This window comes from Silene latifolia, chromosome Y, assembly GCF_048544455.1.
Source record: "Silene latifolia isolate original U9 population chromosome Y, ASM4854445v1, whole genome shotgun sequence".
NCBI classification, from domain to species: Eukaryota; Viridiplantae; Streptophyta; class Magnoliopsida; order Caryophyllales; family Caryophyllaceae; genus Silene; species Silene latifolia.
This window is the reverse complement of record NC_133538.1, coordinates 57062970-57084556: the sequence shown is the minus strand read 5'-3', so window position 1 is coordinate 57084556 and position 21587 is coordinate 57062970. Positions and strand designations below refer to the sequence as shown.

The 21587-nt window shown below is 36.8% G+C and overlaps 1 protein-coding gene and 2 non-coding genes across 3 annotated transcripts; 2 read left to right on the top strand and 1 right to left on the bottom strand.

Moving 5' to 3' along the window:
* Positions 1-4270: 4270 nt before the first annotated feature.
* LOC141636234 (small nucleolar RNA R71) lies at positions 4271-4377 on the bottom strand. The gene has a single exon (XR_012540860.1). It is a non-coding gene; the product is annotated as a small nucleolar RNA R71 (small nucleolar RNA).
* A 621-nt stretch (positions 4378-4998) lies between these two features.
* LOC141628114 (uncharacterized) lies at positions 4999-5967 on the top strand. Its single transcript, XM_074441293.1, has one exon. The coding sequence runs from the start codon at positions 4999-5001 to the stop codon at positions 5965-5967; it is 969 nt and encodes a 322-aa protein (XP_074297394.1).
* A 12504-nt stretch (positions 5968-18471) lies between these two features.
* Positions 18472-18578, top strand: LOC141635457 (small nucleolar RNA R71). The gene has a single exon (XR_012540146.1). It is a non-coding gene; the product is annotated as a small nucleolar RNA R71 (small nucleolar RNA).
* The last annotated feature ends 3009 nt before the right edge of the window (positions 18579-21587 follow it).

Genomic DNA, 21587 nt, shown 5'->3' with positions numbered 1-21587 from the left:
AATATCACACTAGGAAACTACTTAAGCAATCACTTAAGCCAAAAATATGCTCTAATTAAGAGCAAAACCTAGCTATCATGAAATTAGACCTCTTCTTCATAAGCATACGAACTGAGACCAGGAACTTAATGCTATTAACAATGTCCTGAACTGTGTGCTCTTGCCCATTGAAAACCCTCCCATTTCTTTCCAACCAAAGCTTATAAACAGCAGCTGCCAGTGTCGTACTAAACCAAATTTTGTCCCAGCCAGTTTTACTCATATGATCAAAGCTCTATTTCATCCCAGTAAGAAGATCAGAGCTGTGGACAGTCAGTTGCTGCCAAGTCTGTAGTTCAGACCAGACAGCATGAGTAAAAGAGCACCTAAAAAACAGATGCTGATGATTTTCCCCTGGTTTGATATATAACCCATATCAACATTTATTAAAATATTTATTAAAAATGCACATTTTCTACTATTGACTTGACCTTTGACCACGTTGACCATGACTAAAAATGCGAGGTATTACAGTCTTCCCGCCTTAAAAAGAACTTCATCTCGAAGTTCACAATACTACTCATCCCGAAAGACAAAAATAATTTAAAAAACTTAGCGAATAAATATGCTATAAAAGTCTGGGTTATTACATTCTAGCCCTCTAAAAGAAAGGTTACATCCCCGTAACCAACCATAGATATACAAAAAGATGGGGGTACTTCTCCTTCATCTCAGTCTCAAGTAGCTTCCACCACATTGTGATCAGACCATAGAACTTTAACCAACGTTGTCTCAACCATTTCTAGTCTTCCTCACCTTTCTATCCTAAATCTCCTTAGCTACCTCTACATAAGACAAACTCTCGTCCATCTCAACTATCTCAAGTGCCAACATATGGGTAGGATCACTCACATACTTCCTTAGCTGAGAAACATAAAACACATTATGGACTGTTTAAAGCTGGAGGTAGTACATGATGGTACGCTAACTTCTCCAACTCTGTCAGAATCTCATAAGGTCCAATATATTTCTGACTCAGCTTTCCTCTTTTCCCAAAACGCATCAACCCCTTTATTGGTGACACCATCAGCAATACCTTGTCCCCTACGGCAAATTTTAATGTCATTTCTTTTCAAATCAGCATAACTTTTCTGTCTGTCTTATGTAGCTCTCATCTTCTGACGAATTATATGAACTTGCTTCGCCATCTCTTGGGTCATTTCTGGTCCCAACGTCATGACATCTGTCATATCATTCTGACAAACTGGACTCTTACACTTTCTCCCATATAAAGCTTCAAAAGGTGTCATGCCAATACTAGTATGGTAACTGTTATTGTATGAGAATTCGATCAAACCCAACCTTTCCTCCCATGAACTACCAAACTCCAGCACACAAGCATGCAATATATCTTCTGGTGTCTTAATAGTTTTTTCTGCCTACCCATCAATAGCTGGATGAAATGGTGTGCTCATTTTTAACTAAGTACCCAACAAAGTTTTCAACTCCTGACGGAACTTAGAAATAAACCTCGAATCACGGTCAGAAACAATATCCTTAGGCACCCCATGTAGCTTGAGCACGTTTTTAGTATAAGCCTTGGCCAACTCCGTCTTACTCCAGGTATCTTTCGTTGGAATGAAATGTGAAGTCTTAGTCAAATGATCCACAATCACCCAAATCATATTATTACCCTTCTGAGACCGAGGCAAACCAAAAATAAAATCCATTGAAATGCTTTCCCACCTCCATTCACATACATTTAAAGACTATACCTTACCCCGCGGCCTCTTATGCTCACCTTTCACCCTTTGACAAGTTAGATATTTTGAGACAAATTCAGCAACTTCCTTCTTCATCCCTGACCGCCAGACGGTCTTCTTTAATACTTTATATAGTTTATCCCCTCCAAGATACACAGAATATGGTGTATTATGAGCCTCTGACAAGATTTTCCTCTTTAATTCTTCATCCTCAGGTACTGTTAAGCGTATAATTTACTATATTTTATATACTTATTTCCCATAGTTTTACTTATATTTTCAGCATTATATTTCATTTTAGTAATAAAATTCTTTCGTAGAACAACTTACTGTGACTTATATAATTATTTGTAGGAGAAGCTATTTTGATTCTAATATTAGCAAAATAGCTAAGCAAGGCGATGAATAAAAGACGATAAAATAAATAAGGACTTCAGGCTCTCCAAGTCCACAAAGTAAAGACAAAGCCATCCAAAATAAAATGAAAGACAATTATTGAATAATGTTGACAAGACCATCATTTTACAAATGATGAAATAAAGAAAACATATTTGTAGAAGTTGGTCTATTGAGCATCAAGTCTTGAAGCATTCAATTTGATGATGTTACATGAAGAATTTTTACAAGAAAAACGCATGTTAATATTTACATGGGTGAAGAGTTATTCTAATAATTACAAGATGAAACATCTCAAATTAATTCTTTAATTCATGAAACATTCGTCATTTGAAGAAACTTCATGCACTAAAAGCACAAACCGTAGGAATAATTTTTTATGTAATGTATTTACATTAATTATTTTTGTAAACGTACGTGTGCTACTTAATTTAGAAACTCAGATGATCACCTGTATAAAGAAGGTGATGTACATTTGAACACACAGACAGAGACACAGGCAGTAAGCAATAAAATAATTAGTTCCATATTAAATTCTATTCATTCTCTCATTATTTATATCAATTATCTTTATTATATACTAATATTGTTTATGTTATTCTTTGACGACAAGCTCAATCTTGGTTTTCAACTTTGTTCTTACCGTAGTAAATTCTATATTTAATCTCTCTTATTTCTCTCTTTTATGTCAACACTATTTATTCATTTAAATTATGTTTTCTTTTATCATAATTGTTATTTCAGTCATAATTATGCCATGAGTAGTCTTGTATCTAGGGCTTGGTGAAGCCTTAATATGGATTGAGCAATGTGTTATTTTAAAGATTATTTAATGGTTGAACTTAGGTTTGATTAGGCTATGTTAAAGTATTAATTTATTGGCCATAATCTATATATGTAGCTCTTGATTAATACTACAATGAGAGTTGAGTTTAATCCTTTTAAGTTAACATATATATTGTGATTTAAATTTAATTAATTATTACTCAGTTGAAATTGCAATGAGAGTTGAATTTCCACTTAGAGAACCCGAGTTAAAATTAGACCTCTCCTATGAGAATGGTGAGAGTTATAGTTGAGACATTTTAATTTTGGTCCTTAAAGCTCCTATATGTGCTATAACTCCCATGAGATAAGGAAATATTTCACTATAAGAAGGCTTATATTATATCTTGAGAGAGAATAACAAGCATTGGTTTTAGGTTTTAGAGTTAAAACTAGAATATTAGTCTCACCTAAGTACACAATTGAATATGTTGTTCCTTTTAATCCTCTATGTTGATCAATCTATGTTAATGGTGATATCGTTGTCCTAAAGCTTTTTATTAGTGAATTAATCTCATTATCTAGTTATTATATCTTATTTTTATTTTGTCATACCTGACACATGCACAAATATTATTCTGACATAGATAAATCAAATCTTAAATCGACTAGTACTCAACCTTTACTTCCCTGAGATCGACCCATAAGTGCTAAACATGTTTTGGGCGCCGTTGTCGGGGAAGTAATGGTTTGATATTAGTTAATTTTAGATTACTTTAGACTACGTTTTTTTAAGCGTATGCAAGTATGCATCTTTTGTTACTGATTCTTCTTCTTTAGTATTGTTGTTAGTCTTATATGCACATGTGACATTCAGGTGGTGAATTGTTATTTGACCCTGAGATTGAAGCTACAGTTAGGAGACGAATCGCTCCAAGAAAGAATAAGAGAAAGGAGCCTGAACTCGATACTATTGAGTCTCTTATAGAATTTTATACACCAATCATCATGACTTTTATGCGAGATGAAAGAGCTCCAAATCCGAATTTCAATTCAAGTATTTCAAAGCCTAAAATTAATGCAAACAATTTTGAGTTGAGGATTCTTTGATCGAGTTTGTTCAAACCAATCAATTTAGTGGATCACCAACTGAAAACTCCAACGAGCACCTGAATACATTCCCTCATAAAGCTGACATCAAGATTAATGAAGAATTTGATGACACCATTTGGTTGAGATTATTCCCTTATTCTCTTCGAGTGAGTGCTTGTGAATAGTTGAATAATTGTGATCTTGACTCGTTCGATACATGGGATAAGCTTTCTACCGCTTTTTTACCAAAATACTTTCTACCAGGGAAGACTGCCAAGTTTAGAAACGACATTACAGAATTTGTCCAACATGCAGATGAATCTCTATATAAAACTTGGAAAAGGTACAAGGAACTTCAACGGCAATATCCTCATCACGGGATCCCATCTTGGGTATTTATTCTTACTTTCTACAATTCCTTAAACCCGGAGTTGCAATGAACCTTAATGCCGCTGCTGGTGGGCGGTTAGACGGGATTTCTTAGGACAAAGGCAAGGCTCTCATAGAGGATCTAGCAATAAGCACTTATCATTGGGGTAGTGACCATCACGTTCGAGGGAGCAAGACTAAAAATGACTTTATTAATGTGGTGCAAGCCAAAATTGATGATCTATCTCAACAAGTGGTTCAGCTTAAATTGAGTAGTGGTTCTAGTTCTTCATCACCCATAAGTCAACTTTGTGGGGTTAATGGGCATGACTCTTCTATGTATGGGAATGCTTCAATGCTTGAGCAAGTTAATGCTCGTAATGGGGAGCACCAATGGGACCCTCATTCTAATACTTACAATCCAAGATGGGCTCATAAACCTAAGCTCTCATATGGAAACACCAGTAACATCTAGAATGCCCAACATGAAGTTAAGTAGCCTTTTCAGCAACCGCCTGGTTTTCAACCAAGACCGTCTTATCATCATTCACCCATTCAATCTCGTCCCCCATTTCAGCAACAAGAACAACAATTTCAACAACCCTAAGCTCCTCAAAAATCTAATGTGTAGTTGATGTTAGAGCAAGTTCTATCCCAACAATCTCAATATATGCGGGACCAAAACCAGAAAAATGAAGAGTTTTCTACACTGATTTCTCAACTGAAATCCTCACATAAAATTGTAGAAACCCAACTTGCTCAAATAGCCCAACAAATAAGTCAATCTGTGAAATCTCATGGTCAATTTCAGGGAAACACTGAAGCTACTCAAAAAGGTCAGATGAATACTTTAACCCTAAGGAACGGGAAGGTACTTGAAGAGACTACTAATCCTAAGAGCATTGTTGTTGAAGATAAAGCTATTGTGATCGAGGATGAGGGCAAGGCAATGGAGGAAATTGTAGTTGAAAAGAAGGAAGCTGATGAGAAGGAAGCTTCGTTAATTCCACCTAGAGTATATGTGTCACCTGTACCTTTTCCTCAAAGGTTAGCCAACACAAATTTAGAGCAAAAGTACGGAAAATTTCTAGAGATCCTAAAAGGAATGCACATTAATATTCCCTTTTTGGAGGCTATTTCTGAAATCCCATCTTATGGAAAATTTCTCAAGGAGCTTCCTTCTATTAAAAAGAAACTTGGAGCCAACATGACTATTAACTTGTCTAAGGAGTGTAGTGCCATACTCCATAATAAGCTTCCTCTAAAGTGTGACGATCCTCGCAATTTTTCGATCTCTTGTTCTATTGGAAGTATTTATATTCAACATGCTTTGTGTGATTTAGGGGATAGTGTTAACCTTATGCCTCCATCGATTTCTAAGAGGTTGCAAATGCTAGACCAAAAGCTGACTAGAGTTTTACTGCAACTAGCTGATCGGTCAGTCAAAATTCCACTTGGGGTCGTTGAAGATGTTGCCTTAGCTATTGGGAAACTTGTTATTCTATGTGATTTCTTTATCATGGACATTCTGAAGGACACTCAAGTACCCATTATCTTGCAGCGTCCATGTTTAGCTACTTCTGGAGCTATGATTGATGTGTGAGAAGTGGAAAGCTCTCATTGCAAGTTGGTGAAGACAAGGTATGATTTGAGCTTAGCAAAACTATGGATGATCCTTCTATGAGTGATAGTTTCTACCGAGTTGATGTTTGAGAGGATTACTTGTCTGAGCCTTCTTTGGAGTGTACATCGTCTGATAAACTACAAGATTGTCTCACCAACACTAATTCTAAGGATGTGGAGTTGTTAGCCTATGTTTGGATGCTTGATTCCTCTCCATCTCATTCAACTGAGTCTCCACTAGAGGCGTTACAGGTAACGGGTAAGCCAGGGGAGAGTTCTAAGCCTTCTAAGGTAGAATTAAAACTACTTCCATCTTCTTTAAAACACGTGTTCTTGGGAGAAAATTCAACTTACCTAGTTATCATCAATAGTGCACTCAATGACAGCTAAATTTCTAAATTGTTGATTGTTCTTCGAAAATATAAAAGTGTCATTGGGTATGCAATTGACAATCTTAAGGGAATCAGTCCATCCTTTTGTAAACATAGAATACTACTCTAGGACGACAATGCATCCTCCATTAAGCCTCAACGATGCCTAAATCCTAATATGAAGGAGGTTGTCATAAAGGAGGTTTTGAAGTTACTTGACGTGGGCATAATCTATCCTATCACTGATAGTAAATAGGTGAGCCCGGTTCATGTCGTTCCAAAGAGAGAGGGGATGAATGTCGTGAAAAACGTTAAGGATGAACTGATTTCTACAAGAATTGTTACCCGGTGGAGAATGTGCATTGACTATCGCCGATTGAATAAAGCCACCCGGAAGGATCATTTCCCCTTTCCATTTACAAACCAGATGCTTGAACGACTAGAAAAACACTCCTACATTTGTTACTTGGATGAGTATTCCGGATTTTTCCAAATCTCAATTCATCCAAGTGATCAAGATAGTACTACATTTACATGTCCATTTGGCACTTATGCTTATCGTTGGTTGCCATTTGGATTATGTAATGCTCCCGCCACTTTTCAAAGATTTATGATGGCTATTTTTTCTGGTTATGTGGAGCAATTTATGGAGGTGTTAATGGATGACTTCTCTGTGGTTCGCACTAGTTTTGATGATTGTTTGATAAACCTTGAAAAATTATTAAATCGGTGCCGAGAAGCTTATTTTGTTGGTGTTGTTATAAAACTCGTCGTCAAAAGTTACTCAACCAAAACAATATTTATAACTTCACAAACTAATCTTGTTAAAGAGGCAAGTAAAGGTCAGATCCCAAGGAACGGGTATTGATGTAGGATTTTCAATTGTAAATGGTCGTGTCTTAGGGTGTCACAATTTGGAGTTGAGATAGGAGATCAATTAAAACTAATCAACAATAAAAAGAAAGGAAGGTAGATAAAATGAAGGTGTAAACAATTGATTAAAAGTACTAGGGTATCATGGGTTCATAGAGGAATACATGGGATTTGATCATACAAACATATTCTCTACTAGATGCAAGCACTTATTGTTGTGATGGGATCGAGTTAGTGTATATCTTACAATCCCTAAGAAGGTTTGGGTCCCGGAGCCTAATCGATTAGATTGTACAACACCTACAAGTCGACTTAATCCTTCATATCCAACTATATGCATGGTCTAATGAGACTCGAGTTGGTTTATGTCTTACAAGTCTCATTTGAAAGATAAGTGATGGGTAAAAAATGCAAGGATTCATAGGCTCACATTTCATCAAACATAACATGTGCACAAGTTGGAATCATAACAAGCAAGCAAATTAATTATGAAAACATATTAGATTAAGCATGAATCAATCCCCATGTTGGTTTCCCCTAATTTCCCATTAACCCTAGCTAAGGAAACTACTCACTCATTATCAAGTTTAACATGCTAACAAGGTTGTCAATCATACTAGCAAGGCAAAACATGATTAACAAATGAAAATGATGAAGAATAATTAAAAAGATTAAGGGAGTATTATACCTATGAAGATGATTCCAAATAATAAAGCAAAGAATAATAGAAGTATTTGATGATTGATGGAAGGTTGTCAATCCTCCAAATAAACCCAAATAATCTTCTAATTACCCAAAATAAATGATGAACAGTAGAGAAATTAAGGAAAGATTAAGGAATGAGATTTGTATTAAGACTAGATTACAAGATTAAGATGAGATTACTAATTGATTACAACTTGATTAAGAGAGTATTAAGATTGCTTGCTAATCTAGGTAGTACAAAGGGGTATTTATACTAAAGATAGGCACAAAGATTAGGGTTACCAAGGGCTTAAATGACCATTAAGAGCCTTAAGAAAAGTTGAGAAAGTGCTCCTCTCCAAGGAGATGCGCATCTTCGTTTTGCTAGTCCCACATAGATATGCTCGTCCCGAGCGTCTTGGAAGCTGGCACGGTAGTTCCTGTAAGTAGATCCGAGCGGATCATGGAGGAGACGCTCGGATTGCGAGGCTTCAAGACAAGCGTCTTGCTGTCGGGACGCTCGGATTATTGCTGGGCAGGGGGACACTCGGATTGGCAGCAATCCGCTCGGATCCTGGGTCAGACACTTTTATTCTCTTCTTTCGTCAACAATCCGCGGGGATCTTGTTGAGGATGCAAGGATCCTTCCATCATTGCCCAATCTACTTTATTATCTACATATTCCTTCTAGTATCGTCTTCCCTTTGATATTTGGTCATTAAATGCGATCAATTTAGCTCCATTTTGCCATGAAAATGCAAGGTTTGCACTGCTCTCCTACCAAGGAAACAAAACCTCAAAGAATATGCAAAATGGGAAACTAAAGATAGTAAATGACCCAATTATGCACAATAAAGCATAGGAACGAGGCTAATTCGGGAACTAAATGTGCTCAAATATGAGTCACATCAAACATCCCTAAACCGAACCTTTGCTCGTCCCGAGTAAAGAGGTGACAAAAACTAAGACTTTATTCAAACTAACCTACTAATATAGCCGATGTGAGACAATTAGCGGGTCTCACTCCACCCCTTCAACTCACAACAAGACATCCATGAGGTAGGGTGCCTTTTTGCAAGGCAAGGTGGAGCTTGCCAAAATGGTGATACATCCAATCATTAAGCACACAAATTAAGTAATGGATGCATCTACAAAATAATAGCCACTTTCCTCATCAAAGTGGCGGAAATTATCTAAAAGGGAAGCAATCTAAGGGTACACATTCCATCATATATATGGTTTCTTCAAACTATTAAGCCTAGAAGGATACCAATAAATCACCTCCAAGTTGTGTCAAGCTAGGGTACATTTGTCCTCAATCGTTAAATGCTTTCGTCAAGAGTAGACTCCCTATGGTGTTAGAAACACTGGAGGATCGCGGAATTCCCCTTCTTGTCTAGACAAGAAGAAGGGTCGTCCCCTCTCTACCATGCACAAAAGTGGATACGATGGAAAAGGGATCAATAGAACTTGAGTTTCATATGGGAGTTTGCTTTTTGTTGTTGTTTTCCCCCCCAATTTGTGGCATTAGACATTTTGAGAACATTTATTTTTGCCATTTCCTTGATGTTTGGCATTTTCAACACTTGACAATTTCAACTTTTTCTTGCATTTTCTTTTGAACATTCAAAGTCACCCCATTTGTAGTGAGGGTGCTTATATTTGAAGCATAGGAGTTTTCGTTTTTGTTACTCCTCTTTTCTTTTGATGCAATTGCAAACTTTTTTGACTTTTCATTTCAATTCTTGAACTCAAATTTTGAAAAACTTGTGTGCCCATTCCCTTTGATGACAAAATGTAGTAGAATATGGATGATGGTTGCATGGTTTCAAGAGTCACCTTGGAATAAATGGTATCCAAGGAGTTATCACACCACAAGGTACTCTTGACTAGGCCTTAGTCCATGGTTCAAAGGATACTAGCATGACACATCCTAGGGTGTTTTACAAGTATTATTCTAACAAGCAAAGTCTTAAGAAGAAAAAGTATCTACAAGGGCCTTATATACACTTGTCAAAATTCCCAAATAGATGCTTTCACAAAATATTTCCTAAATGCAACTATATGCCATGATGCAACTAACATTTATACATCCTAATGCATATGCTTCTACCAACTAGTATGCCATATAATCTAAATGCAATTTTATAATCACAATGTTTATACCACATCAATCAAAATAAAGCCACATAGTCATTAACATAAAGAGGAGAAAAGAGATTGGAAAGATCATACTATGTGGTCTTCAATATCCTCATGTCTCGGATGTGGCATAGTCGATCAATGTGAAAAAGGATGAACAAACACAATATATACAAACACAATATATACAAGACTACACTATGAAGGAAATGAACATGTTTTTGGGTTTTTCAATTTTTCAATTTTTTATGGTTTTTATGATTATGAAATAAAAAGACATGTTTTTTTATTTTTCAAAAATTTTCAATTTTTATCATTTTTGTTTAAAAAGTCATGTTAGAATTTCCCATCCCCACACTAGTATGGGCATTGTCCTCAATGGCCAATACGATAAGAAATTATGCATGCTATATGAAAATGCATGATTCCTAAGCTAAAAGCAAACTATATGATATATATATATATACAAAAGTGAATGCAAACTAAGCTATGCTATATGATGCATGAATTTTTGTTTGGTTGAAGAGCATAATTTAAATTAACTCTCAATGCATGTGCATAAACTTCCCCAAACCAAAATAGACATTATTTCTAATGTCAAAAATTGGGGGAGTTCATGCATAAGGATGCTATGCATGAAACTACAATTGTCATTTTGGATTTTACATGGTGGGAACAATGAAAATACTCATGATCAAGAATAGAAATTTATGAAAACAAGAGAAATGAGCAAAGCTAAGGGAGGTGTAGGAAACTCACAAAGTATTGTGGCATCCTCCCAAGAGCTTGCTAATCCTCAATCATCGCCTATGGCGGTGTCACTCCCATCTCCATCATCATCTCTGACTTCCTCACTAGCATCGTCATCCTCATCTACCTCCATAGACCCGCAGGTTTCACCACATTCACTTGAGCTCTCTTCTTCTTCCTCACTACCCTCTTCTTTTGAGGGAGTTTGGAATTGATTTGGGTAAATTTGGTTGAGAAAATTGATTTTGATGGATGGAGGGATTGAGGGTTTTGAGGGTTTTGGAGATGTGTTTGTGTTTTGAATGAGTAAAATGAAATGGGAAAGGGGGGTTTTAATCCCGTTATATTTTAATTTCAGCAGGGGAGACAAGCGTCATGTGGTCGGGACGCTCGGATTCTCTGTCAGCTGTTTCAGAAAAGAAAGCCCGTGCTGAGACGAGCGTCTTTTGCAGGAGACGAGCGTTTTTCTGAAGGGAGACGAGCGGATTCTTTTGAGGACGCTCAGATTCCTGGTCAGGGAGAAATTCCAGATTTTAATAGAAGCAGGACGAGCGGATCCTCACTAAGACGAGCGTCTTGGTGGAGACGAGCGGATTCCTTTAGGAGACGCTCGGATCTTCAGTCACAGAAAAATTTTCCTTTCCAGCTCTCTCAGGACGAGCGTTTTTTCTTACAGGATGCTCGAATTTTTTTATCCAGGACGAGCGGATTGCTGTCAGGCCGCTCAGATTGTCCTTGTACCTCACCGATTCAGTTCCACCCGTGCGTATTCGTATAACCCATGTCATTTACTCTTCATTCCTTTGGTCTTGATTGTGGGGGCACTACGAAGGCTTGGATAGCCTAGGCAGTTGCTATCTCCATACTATGTCAAAACACTACACATCAATAAACATATAAGTCCCTCCCTCACTTTCTCTCAAAATGATAATCTTGATAAAAGCATAAAAATATAAATCCAAAATTGACAAAAATGCAATACAATAAGTAAAATGCAAGTTAAGGGGTTAGAATATTTACAAATGGTGGTTTAGGGAGGACTCCACCAAACTCGCATCCATGTATGAGAGGTCAAGGGGCATAGCCAAGGTGCTGTTGATGTTGCTCAACACCTTGAAGAAGTAATCGAAGGCTTGTTCATTGTCATTATAAAAATTTTCAATTGACTTTTGCACATTGTATTGTTCTTCATTGTGGTGACTTGAGTGGAAATGGTCACCAAAGCCTTAGTCTTGGGTCAGAGCTGTTGGTAATTTAAGTGTAATTACCGGTTCATTTTAGCATGTTCGGGTTTAGTTCGTAGATGGGTAAGTTCGTTATAATATAATGTAAGTTCGGGTAGTACGCAGTGTACACTTGCATAATTATTTACGAATTTACGGAATAGTTTTCATTTGAACAACTACGACTGGGGGTTTCGGGGCAATGCCCGGGAAACTTTGACGGGTTTTAATTCCCACAATAGATATTAAATATGTCGGAATTTGTGAAAAGTCACAACTCTTCACAAATACATTCCCCTGTACCTTTTCATATTTATATAAATAGAATGGATTGAAGATGTTTGTAATACAGAAAATCATAATCTTCTATTTGCATCAAAGAACGTTTAACATTCTACACAAAATATTTCTATTTTACGTCTCTGATTTTTGTGCCAAATATCAGAGGGCACCGTCTCATCTCAGTAAAAAGTTCGACTATACCCAGGCACTGTTAAGGGTCGAATTATTCTATTAGGAAAGCGGAGTCGATTCGGTGCGGTGTTATTATTGTCAATTCCTGTTTCGTACATACTCAATATCTAACAATCTAATAGAATAATTTTGAAATCTGTCAAGATGACGAATGTCAAGGAATGATAATGAAGGAAATATTCTTAAGAGTATTTACGTTTGTGTTAATGACGGAATTGGTATACAATATATAAACATGGGAACACAAATCAGAGAAGTTGGTTTGTGGTTCCAGAATTTTGTTTTGGATGACTTTAATCACGTGAAAATAAGAGGAACTCAACATGGTATTAGTTAAAACAATTTACTGATGTTGTACGTGCGTGAGTACTCCTTGTCCTCCGTGCGGAGTAATGGGAAGATTCTCTCTTGGGATTAATTGCACACTGGGATAATACATGCGGTATAATAACCAGATAAGTAAAATGTGGTTTTATATGGATTGTGCATTTGTGCCCGGTAAGCGAGACGGTGTCAAAATCTAGAATTTGTTATTCATGAATTCATAATTTTGCGTTCGAACGATGAAGAAGATCGGGAAAGCCAAATTTTCGGTATATGAGTTTGGCACTCGGTTAAAAATGTGGAATGATTTTCTCGTTCAAATATAGTGTTCGGCACTGGGATTCCGATAGAGTGTTCGTTTCGAATGAACCCAGCAAATTTGATCCGGGTATCAACAGCATCGCTCGAGATAATTCTTTCTTTCTATCACTGATATTTGTAATATGAAATAATATAATTATGCCTGCCATGGTAAGGATGAACGAAATACAATGTATTGTTGCTATTGGAACGATATTTGTCAAAGTCTGATGCATCACATAATACAAGATAAGTTTTCCTTCATTTACTGTTATGATTATTGTGATGCGTAATTTGTCCAAGAAATTGGTATTGTCAATCATTGAAAATGAACTTTTTTTTTTGCATCTTGTACTTGGTATTTGTCAAATACCATAAGCATTGAAGTGGCATGGAACAATTGTTTACTTTGATATAGTGCATGACGGAATGTATGATTATAATTACTTCTTGGTTAATGTGGTTGATTTCATTTGATATGTTTGTTTGGTGATTATATGAATCACCGTGGATCTTTTGTTTTCACCTAGGTAGCACGGACACTTCTCCTAACCAGTCGTCCTGTGTCCGACACCGTGTCGGACACCGACACTCCTCGGACACACGTCGAACGTGTCGGACACCTATAAAGCCATGTCTAATTTTCTACATTTATTCGGGCACGTGTCCAACGCGTGTCCATGGTATTTCGGCCGTGTCCGACACGTGTCCATGACATTTGGATATCATTTGGGATGAATGATGTTCTTTAAGCGTAAAATGAGATGTCGAAAGAGATTGATTAAAAGATTCGTTTGGATAGTAAATGAAAATGAGTTATAATCAAGGCAAGTTTTAGCTTCACTTATTTAAATTTAATATCAAATACTTTTATAAAAATAAAATCGAACGTTTATAATTATAAAATATATATTTTATTAAATTTAAATAACGTGTCCCGTGTCCTAAATTTCAAGGGATGCCGTGTCCCGTGTCCGTGTCCGTTTTGGTGCTACCTAGGTTTTCACAAAGATTAGTACTCATTATTTTATTTGGTGATCTCTTCATCATAATTGGTACCAATTTGGTGATGTGATGTCTGTAATAGGTTTTCTATTTTGGTATTCTTATTAAATCTACAGGTGTTTATTCTTGAGCATTTAATCAAATTTGGATTAATAAGTGTGAGTAATTAAACCCTGTTGGCTAAATTCATCAAAATTTATTTATTTGGTGATTTGATGGTTGGTTTATTCATCAAAGTCCGGTAAGAATTTGTAATATCAGTTTTGATTATTTAATTATTTTTACCATATAATCTCAAGAATGATGATTTGCGATAACTATCGTGAGATTATGGAGTCATGGTGGTTTAACCATGTAAGAAGTACATCAATAGCATTGAATGTACAGTTATTGAGTAGTCATTTGTTGTAGGATTATTAACAAGTTGATCTTTGGCATAGACCAAAGATGATTTACTTTGTAAAAGGTGGTTCTATTATCGTGTTCTTTTATGAAGGACGTGGGGGAGGTAATATGATCCTTAGTATTAGGATAAGGGTGAGAATATGATTATTATTCTCCGGTTAATATTCCAAGGGTTGAGTATGACGGTTTTATCTAACAGTAAAAAGTGAATTGAAGTCATGAATCGGGTTTTCACAAGGGCTTAATTATTGCGGTTTGACAAGTTGAGTAAGTATACTAGTATAGCTGGTACTCATCTTTGGCCAAGGATTAAGCAAGTGTGACAATGTATAAAGTAAACCATGAATTATGGTTTGTCCTATGTCATTTTTCCTTCGGTTTTAGAGGGATAGTATTTTGCAAATTGAAGTACCAAATGTAGAAGGTGATTATCTACTAGTGGTAGTGTATTTTACTTTGGAAAGTATCAAGAGTATATGAACTTCCAAGAAGCGAATTTACATTATGATTTTGACATTGGAGTTAGTATGAGTAGTGTTAGCATAGCAGGTTAAGACTAAGTAGCTAAGGAAATTAATTAATCTACGGTATTACTTAAAATTATTAGACCAATTTTATCCATGTTTTTTTGATAGTAAATAACGGTGCACCGGGGTGTTTGCTATAACACGGTTTATGGACTATCATAAATGGGGATGATCTTGGTTGTCTTTTGTGAGATCTCATTTTTTAGTTGATCACTTTGCATAAAGGATCATTTAGGGACTTGATTATAAAGTCGGTTAACGGGATGAGACTAAAACTCGTATAAGATCCTTGGCGATAGAATACCCAATTCCCCTCTAATTCAATGTTAAAGGCTGAATTCAATGTGGATGGCCTATTGGTAAGAGATTTAAGCACACTATAATTTATATCCCGAGGTTTGTGCTTAGACTTGCATGTTGTAAGGTTGATCTTTTGAAAAAGTGTGTTTGCAAGGACACGATGAAAAGAATCAACCTATGTGAACATGAAGTACAGCCGCTTCAAGATAGTATGGGTTTGACTCCTGATATGTTCATGAATAGATATGGGACACTAGGCTTGTAAATAAGTGTCGGTTTTGTAACTTTAGAAGTAAATTAATTTATGTGTGAGTTATCTTCATGTATTCAAAATGGGTAGAAAGGGTTCAATGCTAAGTCACACCCCGATACTCGAATATTTGGAATGTGTAATTTTACTATGTGGAAATTCAATCTTCGTGACATTTTCATTTATGCAAAAATTGGTATATTTGTTAGCTTATCTAAAATCTTGAATTACGCTTAAATGGGGGAGGAATGTTGGTAATTTAAGTCTAATTACCGGTTCATTTTAGCGTGTTCGGGTTTGGTTCGTAGATGGGCAAGTTTGTTATAATATAATGTAAGTTCGGATAGTACGGAGTGTACACTTGCATAATTATTTACGAATTTAGGGAATAGTTTTCATTTGAACAACTATGACGGGGGGCTTCGGGGCAATGCCCAGGAAACTTTGACGGGTTTTAATTCCCACAATAGACATTAAATATGTCGGAATTTGTGAAAAGTCACAACTCTTCACAAATACATTCCCCTGTACCGTTTCATATTTATATAAATAGAATGGATTGAAGATGTTTGTAATACAGAAAATCATAATCTTCTATTTGCATCAAAGAACGTTTAACATTCTACACAAAATATTTCTATTTTACGTCTCTGATTTTTGTGCCAAAAATCAGAGGGCATCGTCTTATCTCAGTAGAAAGTTCGATTATACCCAGGCACTGTAAAGGGTCGAATTATTCTATTAGGAAAGCGGAGTCGATTCGGTCCGGTGTTATTATTGTCAATTCCTCTTTCGTACATACTCAATATCTAACAATAGCATTACCAATATAAGGGTTGACTAACCCTTCAAACTCATCATCTCGTAGTCCGCATACTTCATCTACTTGTTCCCCAATAGTATCATGAGTTGATGAGAACAACTCCTCTTTCTTCTTGTCATTATGGCCAATGAGGCATTCTTCTTCTCTTGTCATGAGTGGTGGTGAGCTATTCAAGCTGTCATTCTTGTTGAAACATTCTTGCTCTTTGGATGGAGCATCTTGGAGATTATCCACTTTCTTCCCCCATATGGGTGGTGATTCTTTACTGATAGCTTGTTCTTTGCATTGATAAGCCAACTTCTTCCTATCACTTTCTCGGCTATAATGATCAACCATGAAACATGGCTCATGTAAGCGGGGAGCTCTCATTGTCTTGTCAATATTAATAGTGATTATTTCATCTCCCACTTAAAGTGTGAGTTCACCATGTTTCACGTCAATCACTGCTCCCGCGGTGTGTAAGAAAGGCCTTCCTAAAATGATAGGAATGTTGGAGTCTTCCTCCATGTCAACAATAACAAAGTCCACTGGGATGAAGAACTTGCCAATTCTTACCGGCACCTCCTCCCATACCCCTAAAGGTGTATTCGTTGATCGATCCGCCATTTGAAGTGTGATATTAGTGCACTTGAGTTCTTCCATTCCTAGCCTCTTGCACACCGAATATGGCATGACAATCACAATTGCCCCAAGGTCACATAGAGCTTTGTTGATTGTGGTGTCGCCAATGGTGCATGGAATAGAGAAACTTCCCGGGTCCTTTAGTTTTGGAGGTGAACTTCGTTGTAGGATGGCACTACTCACCTTAGTGAAAGCAATAGTCTCAAGCTTCCGGATGGATTTCTTCTTTGTAAGAATATCTTTCATGTATTTTGCATAGGCCAGAACGTGATTGATTAATTCCGTAAATGGAATTGAGACTTCCAAGTTCTTCACAATCTCCATAAACTTCCCAAGTTATTCATCAAACTTAGGCTTATCTTGACGACTTGGAAATGGAAGTCGAATCACAATAGGCTCTTTCTCCTTAGCCTTCTCTTTGTCATTCTTTGAAACTTCTTGAATGGTGGGTTCTTTATCCCTAGAGTTTTTCACAACTCTTTCCTTGTCACTAGCATTCACAACATCTTTATCAACGGGCCTCTTTGGCCCTTCATACCTCGTACCACTCCTCAAATGGATGGCACTCACCGACTCATGTCTTGGGGGATTACCTTGAGGTGGCAATTGCCCCTTTTGTCTTTGTGAACTAGAAGATACTAATTGAGACATTTGGGTCTCCAACATCTTTGTGTGAGCTAGTATGTTGTTAATGGTGATGTCTTTTGCTTGGCTATCCTTTTGTATTTGAGTGAAAAACTCTTGTTGGTTCTTTTTCATTTGGACGACCGCTTTTTGAACATCAAAACCTTGGTCATTTGTTTGATTGTATGAAGATTGGTTTTGATAACTTTGGTTTTAATTGTAAAAGGGTATTTGTGCTTGGTTTCTCATTGTAGGTGGGGTGTATGTTTGTTGAGAGTTTTGAACATTTTGACTTTTGTATGAAAGATTGGGATGGAATTTGGTGTTTTCATTGTAATAGTTGGAATAAGGGGTGCCACTTTTGTATGCTTGGAAAGCATTCACTTGTTCCCCTACATTCACTTTGGTCATGTCCCAAAATTCCACAACTCTCACATACTCCACTTGGAATTGATGCTGATGCTACCATAGCATTAACATGTTGCTTTGGTTATTTGGAGGCCTCTCCTAGTTTAGCCATGGCCTTCTCAAACTTCAAATTAATGGTGTCAATATGAGCACTAAGTTGAGCACCCAATTGAGTAATAGAGTCTACCTCATGCTTTCCTCCTCTATTAGCCATCCGACGTCTACTATATTGTGAGTTATAGACTGCCATTTCTTCAATCTTGTTCCATGTTTGATTGTCATCAACTTCGGTAAACTTACCATTTGAGCCCATATTAAGAATGTTTCGGGAGTCTTCATATAGACTATTCCAAAATTGTTGTACAAAGAACCACTCGCTAAGTCCATGGTGTGGACAAGATCGACAAGTGTCCTTGAATCTCTCCCATGCTTCATACAAAGATTCCTTATCCCTTTGTTTAAACCCGGTGATTTGGGCTCTCAACATGTAAGACTTCTCCGGAGGATAGAATTTTTTGTAGAAAGCAAGTGCCAATTTCTTCCAAGAATCAATACCAAGAGTAGCATAATCTAGGCTCTTCAACCATTGTTTCGCGGTACCAATCAAAGAAAAAAGAAATAAGACCCATCGAATTTGGTCTTGAGTAACTCCGGTTTGAGAAATCGCATCACAATAGTCACAAAAAGTCTCCATATAAGAATGAGGGTCATCACTAGGCATCCCCCCAAATTGACTTCTCTCAACTAGTTGTATGAATGCGTATTTGGCAATGAAATAACCGGTTAAATGTTGTGGTGTAGGAGTACCATTCGGTAGGTCCTCCTCGGTTGGTACGGAATGTTATGAAAATTTAGGCATTGTGAGTTTATTTTGTGGTTGGTTTTCTGTTGGGTTATCCTCTCCTTCTCTTGCAAAAGGGTTGGTAAACTCAATATTATTTGGTTGAATGTCCACAATCTCACCAATACCTCTCAAATTATTTCTAGTAAGTCTTCTATTGTTGCTCAAAGTTCTTTCAATTTCAAGATCAATGGGTAACAAATTACCTTGTGATCTTCTATACATGCAAAATATCAAACAACTTGAAAACAATTAGAATAAACCTTGAGGAAATTGACTTCCCCAAGGTGAAGAAAGACACAACTAAAAACAATTCAAAGAGAATCAAATCAAGTTAAGACCGTCCTCGGCAACAATGCCATTTTGGTGTTGTTGTAAAACTCGTCGTCAAAAGTTACTCAACCAAAACAATATTTATAACTTCACAAACTACTCTTAGTAAAGAGGCAAGTAAAGGTCAGATCCCAAGGGACGGGTATTGATGTAGGATTTTCAATTGTAAATGGTCGTGTCTTAGGGTGTCACAATTTGGGGTTGAGATAAGAGATCAATTAAAACTAATCAACAATAAAAACAAAGCAAGGTAGATAAAATGAAGGTGTAAACAATTGATTAAAAGCACTAGGGTATCATAGGTTCATAGGGGAATACATGGGATTTGATCCTACAAACATATTCTCTACTAGATGCAAGCACTTATTGTTCTGATGGAATCGAGTTAGTGTATATCTTACAATCCCTAAGAAGGTTTAGGTCCCGGAGCCGAATTGATTAGATTGTACAACACCTACAAGTCGACTTAATCCTTCCTATCCAACTATATGCATGGTCTAATGAGACTCGAGTTGGTTTATGTCTTACAAGTCTCATTGAAAAGATAAATGATGGGTCAAAAATGCAAGGATTCATAGGCTCGCATTTCATCAAGCATAACATGTGCATAAGTTGGAATCACAACAAACAAGCAAATTAATTATGAAAACATATTAGATTAAGCATGAATCAATCCCCATGTTGGTTTCCCCTAATTTTCCATTAACCCTATCTAAGGAAACTACTCACTCATTATCAAGTTTAGCATGCTAATAAGGTTGTCATTCATACTAGCATGGCAAAACATGATTAACAAATGAAAATGATTAACAATAATTAAAAGGATTAAGGGAGAATTATACCTATGAATATGATTCCAAATAATAAAGAAAAGAATAATAGAAGTACTTGATGATTGATGGAAGGTTGTCAATCCTCGAAATAAACCCAAATAATCTTCTAATTACCCAAAATAAATGATGAACGATAGAGAAATTAAGGAAAGATTAAGGAATGAGATTTATATTAAGACTAGATTAAGAGTTGATTACAAGATTAAGATGTGATTACAAATTGATTACAACTTGATTAAGAGAGTATTAAGACTGCTTGCTGATATAGGTAGTACAAAGGGGTATTTATGGATCGTTTGGTTGCCACTTAGAAAACATAGGCATTCGAAAATCCCATTATTTTGAAAAACATGGGTTGTTTGGTTGCCATAAATTTTGGAAAATGTAGGAATTAGAACTTCCCAAGAACTTCCAATGCCTACATGATGTACGAAGTTGCTTACCTACTCCCCCTGGTCATTGGAAGCTCCTGTGGAATTTAATTCCTACATGAGCAACCAAACACATTTCCGAAATTCACCCGAATTGGATGAGGGAACTTAATTCCCGTGAATAGTATTTTCCTAGGAAAATTAAGTTCCTTGATCAACCAAACAACCCCTAAGGGCTTAAATATTAGGGTTACCAAGGGCTTAAATGACTATTAATACCCTTAAGAAAAGTTGAGGAAGTGCTCCTCTCCAAGGAGATGTGCATCTCCGTTTTCCTAGTCCCACATAGATATGCTCGTCCCTAGCGTCTTGGAAGCTGGCACGGTGGTTCCTGTAAAGAGATCCGAGCGAATTATGGTGGAGACGCTCGGATTGTGAGGCTTCAAGACGAGCGTCTTGCTGTCGGAACGCTCGGATTGCTAGGCAGGGGGACGCTCGGATTGGCAGCAATCCGCTCGGATCCTGGGTCAGACACTTTTTTTCTCTTCTTTCCTCAACAATCCGAGGGGATCTTGTTGAGAATGCAAGGATCTTTACATCATTGCCCAATCTACTTTATTATCTACATATGCCTTCTAATATCGTCTTCCCTTTGATGCTTGGTCATTGAATGCGATCAATTTAGCTCTATTTTGCCATGAAAATGCAAGGTTTGCACTCCTCTCCTACCAAGGAAACAAAACCTCAAAGAATATGCAAAATGGGAAACTAAAGATAGTAAATGACCCAATTATGGACTCTAAAGCATAGGAACGAGGCTAATTCGGGGACTAAATGTGCTCAAATATGAGTCACATCATTTGTGCTAAATTGGGATAAGTGACATTCTATGGTACAAGAGGGGGGTCGTCTTAGGACATATTATGTCTAATCGTTGTATTGAGGTAGATAACGCAAAAATTGTGGTGATTGAGAATCTACCACCTCCTCTCAATGTGAAAGGGGTAAGGAGTTTTCTTGGACATGCGGGATTTTATCGCCGCTTTATCAAAGATTTGTCTAATATTGCTCGTCCTTTGACCGAGCTTTTAGCTAAAAAAGCCCTATTTTTGTTCACT

Coding starts and splice junctions, on each gene's coding strand:
- LOC141628114 (XM_074441293.1), top strand. CDS start 4,999: ATGTTAGAGCAAGTTCTATCCCAACAATCTCAATATATGCGGGACCAA.